This window comes from Olea europaea, unplaced genomic scaffold, assembly GCF_002742605.1.
Source record: "Olea europaea var. sylvestris unplaced genomic scaffold, O_europaea_v1 scaffold1061, whole genome shotgun sequence".
In the NCBI taxonomy this organism is placed as follows: Eukaryota; Viridiplantae; Streptophyta; class Magnoliopsida; order Lamiales; family Oleaceae; genus Olea; species Olea europaea.
This window is the reverse complement of record NW_019227959.1, coordinates 26,230-32,499: the sequence shown is the minus strand read 5'-3', so window position 1 is coordinate 32,499 and position 6,270 is coordinate 26,230. Positions and strand designations below refer to the sequence as shown.

Below are 6,270 nucleotides of genomic sequence, written 5' to 3'. Positions count from 1 at the left end.
ATATTCATTTTCTAGTTAATAAAAACTATCAAGCAATTATAATATCAAATTGTACATATTTTTTCTATGAGTCACAATTTTCTTCCAAATAGGATATCGAAAATTAAGCTTCTCGCTGTGTGTTAGAAACTCTAAATTAAAAATAAGTAATACATAAATACTAAAATGAATAATAGAATTCACATAAACTTATTAATAGAGTTAAATGGTAAAAGTGAAAAATAAATAATCCATAATAATGATAAATTATACAATTATTCTATTATGGAGTAATCAATAATATTGGAAAAAATATTATGGAAGTCTTGACATATTTTAACACAGTGTATTTGTATTTTGAAAGTTGTTCAATTGATGATGCCTTCCAATCTATAAAGGTTTATAAATAAATTTTTTTCGAGGGAAAAAAACTGAATATATGCGGGACATTAGGATTCATGTAATATAACAAATTCCAGGCATTCAATTATACAATTAGGAATATTCCTGCATATGGTAACATGAAAATTGAAATTGAAATTGAAATTGTCACTAATTTAAACAACAGATTCACGACTGCATGTTTGGCAAATTGGTATGCAGTACTAGATAGATGGTATGGTATAAACGAGATTCAAATTATTATCATTATTTTTTTTCTTCGTAATACTATCTAGTACTGCATACTCTCAATTACCAAACAAGCTCGTATATGTAATATTCTGGTAAGATGTTTGTACGTACGCCCGTTAAAACAAGGGCTTAGAAATGTAACACAAAGATATATGCTTCGTAAACTATAGAATTTTGCTATTCGTACACGGGCAGTTGACAAGCCCGGGTACACTCCCCTCACAAGAGGAGGGTCCACGCCCAATAAAAAAAAAAAACATGGGCCCCCCTCTTGTGAGGGGAGTGTACACAGACGTGTCAACCGCCCGTGCACAAATAGCAAGGTTCTAAACTATATAGCGGGTTTATTGTCAACATTCAAAGTATTGAAAAGCAAAAAGCATAAACCAATTGATCTTCTTCATACTACCAGAAGAAATTAGTGAATTGAGATGAAGCTTGAGAATCATCCTCATCCTGTGATGGTGAATGTATGTGCCTCCCTTCATATGTGGTTATCACCATTCTTGGATCCTCCGCAAGTCGTTCCACGCGTTTCTTCACACGACAGTTATCCTGAGTGCAACGATAATAGCTCCTGGATGAAATAATATAAAAACCAACATCATTTTCAGTAGCTTAAAAGAGATCTAGTCAAACTATCTTCTCAGACCATTGAACGACTTGCGAATTAAACACACATAATGAAGCATGTGAGGAGGCAGTGAATTGGTGAAATGAAGGTATAAAGAATGTGCTGATATCAATAGCCTGAATGAAGCAATTTTATGGGCTCAGCTCCATTTTTTTTCCTCCCTGGAGGAGAAGAAAGGATATAATAAAATTCTATTGTTGTGTAAAACGCATTAGGAAGTGCCTTGATGGTTCTATCATTCATTTCTGCAAGCTCTAGCACCGTGACCATGCTTTTCTTGTTCGAAATGGTCATATTTTTTATATACACCTACATAGCGATACAATCATAGTATGTGAAATACGTTAACTAAAGGAGCAGTAAGTTGTTGTAGTTGCTAAGCATCTAGTTATTCACATTTTCTAAGTAGTTTTCTGGTTGTAACAAATGTGTATAATTTTTCAAATTCCTTTTAGCATTCTATGTATTTATAAAGCGAAGTAACCCAGTACAAAAGTATAAGCACTCGACAAGTTTAAGTGCAAACTTGTCCTCTAAACCAAGATTTTGGCCGATGGCTTGAGAGAATCCATCCTACTCAGGTACATGAAGGCTTCAATAAGTTCAATTAGTCAATGGAAAAATAGAAATAAACAATTAGTATAGCAAAAAATGGAAACAGACAAACACACCGGATGAAATGTTTTATCCTCAATATGAATTTATATCGTATGCTCTAACACAAAGATCTCTTTCTTTTAGTTAACCGACCAGAGACCTTATCTTCTTAAAAATGCTTTAGGGGGTGGGGGCTTAACTCTATAACCAGGAGTAAACGACACCGTTGCTCAAGATTTTGAGTGAAATGGTATGATTAAAATGGAACTCTTTCATATAAAATCACTTGGCTAATCAATGGTAGGCCACTGTGGTTTGGATTTATGCTTTACCTAATGCAAAATAAAAAAGAAAAAGGAGATTAAAATGTAAATGGAAAACACTGGAGCAATTGAAAACTGGCAAATGCTGGACTCATTATTATTAGACAGTAGCTTTTTGGCAGAGTGGGCTCTTTTGGGCATGTCCCAAGTCATATAAAGTTAGCACTTTGTGGTAAATATGAGGAGATGGCTCCTGAAAAAAGGAGAAAAATCTCAAATATTTGTAATCATTTTACAATAAAAGTTCAATTTACTTTTAACCTAAATACAAATCATGGAAAGGGATCTTCATAAGATCCTAATGTGGAACACAAGACAAGTAGATCTGATAATCATTTTTTTTCCTCTAGGGTTTCTATTGAAAATCTGCAAATGAGTTTAATTAATCAATGTTTTGCATGGTGTTTTTCTGGGGATTTTGATGATATTATTGGGTTATCATCTAAATTTGAATCATCAATTATCTAATTGATGATGAGGATAATAATTAACGGTGACACTGAAAATGCTTCATTTTTTACTGATTACATCAATGGAGTTGAGATATATCATTTCTAACTTGATTATCATATCTCATAGGAAACCCTACAAAAACTTTTAATTAAAAGGCTAGATTAAACTAATAATTGTACTGTTAGAATCTAAGTCCAATTACAATGTACTTAATTCTGCATTCATCTAAATCTGATCCCTCATATATATGACACTACATTAGTGATATATAAACACATAACTAACAATACCTATCCAGATCAAGATTCAGCATTAAGCAGGAATTTAGAATGATAAAGTGGGTGGGGGAGATTGAACTGCAAATTTTAAAGTTACTGAAATGCATGGGAAAATTAAAGAGGGAGAATCAATTAGAAAGAATATGGAAGAAAGAGAAATCCAACCTAGGATGTTGGGTGTTTTTCACTACTTTCTGGCCATATTTTCTCCACTTGTAACCATCGTCCAAGACATCTATATCACTCATGGTCTTGAAGCAAAACCTGGGCTCTCTTACCTTTCTTCTTGCCTTAATCTTCTTCATCTTCATTGCCGAAACCCCGAGATAGTCTTCCCCTCCACTTCTCTTGATGCTCATGGTATCGTTCATTCCTCCCCATGCCCTATTACTTAAACATAAGCATGAAGTAAATGATTGGTATCAAAACTAGAAAGGACTTGATAGTCTTCTTCGTTAATATTGTTTAGTGCTATATAATCTTCTAACATATATGCCAGAAGAATTTTCTAAATGTTTGTGAGACAAAAAGTAAAATTTTTATTACCAGTAATTCGGAGTGGATCTTTGCGAAGAAAAAAATTGGGATCCTGCAAGTTGAGGTGGTATTTCTTCCTTTTGTTTTTGGGCAAAGGACTCAGAAATGGCAATTGTTCCATCTACTGCAAGAGAAGGAGGTAACATGGCAAGAGTTTTAAGGGATTGACTGCACCCCAATTGAAAAGAGGTGAAGTTCGAATGGATGGGGAAAAATCCAAGTTGCGATGACAAATCTTGATCCTCAAACAAATTCTGGTTGAGCATAATTTGGGATGCAGTACTGGACATCTCTTCGTTGTACGTGCACGGTTACGGTGTAGAAGATCAGAGACAACACCAGTTTGGTTCCTTCAAGAGGGAAAGAAAACCTTTTTCCTCTAAGTCGTGTGTAATGTTTGATGCTAGTCTAGGTTAAAAGAATAAAACTATAAAAGGGCTTCTCTTAAACTTCTAGAATAGAGATACCTAATAACAGAAATTAAATTAAATTGAACAAATATTAATTCTGAAAGTAACAAAATACCAATAAAATACTAGAACAGTCATTTTCACACCCCATATTCCCATCCATAAAGTTTACACAATTCAGTGTCAGCCTGTGAAAATATATGAACTGTGAAGCAAAACAAACCTACATGCAGAACAATAAAAAGGATTAAAGTACAGAGGTGTTTGAGCCCCATTTTTATGAAAATTACATTTTAGAACAATAGATTGATGAGAAATGTGTGGTTAAAAAATAAGAAAATATTTTTGATTTACGTGTAATATTATTTTAATGAAGAATGTGTAGTTGAAAAAAAGAAAAATGTATTTTGGAAAAAATTTGAATCAAACACTTTAATAATATATTTTCTTTCCTATTATGAAAATGTTGCCAGCTGGCATGGGTAGAAAAAATTGAAAAATCGAACAAATCAATCAAATCGAACCAACTCGGGTCGGGTTGGTTTGAGTCGAATTGACACGAGTAATTGGGTATTTTTTTTTTTTTTTTTAACAAAACTATAGTGGATCGGTCCAGTTATGGTTTAAAACCTATAATCGCTGGTTAACCGAACCGATCCAACCCATTTACTTGTTTACCTTTTTTTTTTTTTTTTTTTAACAAAACTATAGTGGATCGGTCCAGTTATGGTTTAAAACCTATAATCGCTGGTTAACCGAACCGATCCAACCCATTTACTTGTTTACCTTTTTTTTTTTTTTTTTTTAACAAAACTATAGTGGATCGGTCCAGTTATGGTTTAAAACCTATAATCGCTGGTTAACCGAACCGATCCAACCCATTTACTTGTTTACCTTTTTTTTTTTTTTTTTTTAACAAAACTATAGTGGATCGGTCCAGTTATGGTTTAAAACCTATAATCGCTGGTTAACCGAACCGATCCAACCCATTTACTTGTTTACCTTTTTTTTTTTTTTTTTTTAACAAAACTATAGTGGATCGGTCCAGTTATGGTTTAAAACCTATAATCGCTGGTTAACCGAACCGATCCAACCCATTTACTTGTTTACCTTTTTTTTTTTTTTTTTTTAACAAAACTATAGTGGATCGGTCCAGTTATGGTTTAAAACCTATAATCGCTGGTTAACCGAACCGATCCAACCCATTTACTTGTTTACCTTTTTTTTTTTTTTTTTTTAACAAAACTATAGTGGATCGGTCCAGTTATGGTTTAAAACCTATAATCGCTGGTTAACCGAACCGATCCAACCCATTTACTTGTTTACCTTTTTTTTTTTTTTTTTTTAACAAAACTATAGTGGATCGGTCCAGTTATGGTTTAAAACCTATAATCGCTGGTTAACCGAACCGATCCAACCCATTTACTTGTTTACCTTTTTTTTTTCTTTTTTCTTTTTGTCTTTTTTAAGAAAAATAAAAATCAAAAGACAACTCTAATTTCATAACTCTATCTCGATTCACTCCAATCTATGATGTTGCCAAAAAGTAATAGCACCGAAAATTTCCTTTCAGCTCATTATGTTATACACTACCTTTTTTCCCTACTCATACAGTCAAGTTACATAATGCATAAAAAAAATATTCTTAAGTTTTTGATTGCTCTGTTAATCTGATTTTATTTGTTAGTCAATGATTCTTGTAATAAAAAGTTTAGTTTTTGTAAGCTAAGTAGGTACAAAACTCAAACAATTTTATTTTTTTAAAAATTCAATTTGGACTAAAAGTTCAAACCAACTAACCGAACCAAGAGTTAGAGTGGGTTGGGTTAAAATTTATCCAAACCGACTAATTTGGTTTTGGTTTTGGATTAGAGTAAAAATCAATCCCAATCAAATCACGCCCAGACCTCCCCGATTAGTGTTGAATAATTTTAAATAGAGTTAATTAGTTTTCTTTATATGTTAGTGTGTCCTATGTTTAGAAAGTATAAGTATTTTTATTATTAGGTCACCTCCAGTAAACAAGAATAAGAGTGGAGAACGCTATACGAGATCACCAATGAACGTTAATAACAAACCAAAATCAGCAAACTATAATCCTACTAATGGTGATTGTGTTGGAATGCAATTTCCTTCTTGTTTGTATGTGTGCCTATATATAAACAAAGATCATACTACACGAACATAGCTGTTGACACTTTAAATGACCAAACACACACACCTCGGGGGTCGAGCATTTATGCGAGCCCATGCACGTTGTGAGGATCGATCAACCAGGTGGGCAATTTTCTTTTGACAACATAACTTTATTCTATAAACAATACTTTAAAGTATAAGTGTAAAGAATAAACTTTGCATCATAGATTTGGTTTCATGTCAACTATATACTGTACGATATGCCCCCATTTGACATCGAAAGCATCGAA

General features: G+C 32.9%; 1 protein-coding gene across 2 annotated transcripts; it reads right to left on the bottom strand.

The window, feature by feature from the left end:
- Positions 1–532: 532 nt before the first annotated feature.
- Positions 533–3,862, bottom strand: LOC111373004 (probable WRKY transcription factor 13). 2 transcript variants are annotated; one of them, XM_022995452.1, is made up of 3 exons: positions 3,444–3,862; positions 3,063–3,281; positions 533–1,189 (listed from the first exon to the last, which is right to left on the bottom strand). In XM_022995452.1, exons 1-3 carry the CDS (start codon positions 3,722–3,724, stop codon positions 1,018–1,020), a joined length of 672 nt encoding a protein of 223 aa, XP_022851220.1. In that variant the 5' UTR covers positions 3,725–3,862; the 3' UTR covers positions 533–1,017. The 2 variants fall into 2 exon arrangements, with proteins under 2 accessions (XP_022851220.1, XP_022851219.1); XM_022995451.1 differs by having other exon boundaries at positions 3,063–3,287; positions 3,444–3,861.
- Positions 3,863–6,270: the final 2,408 nt, after the last annotated feature.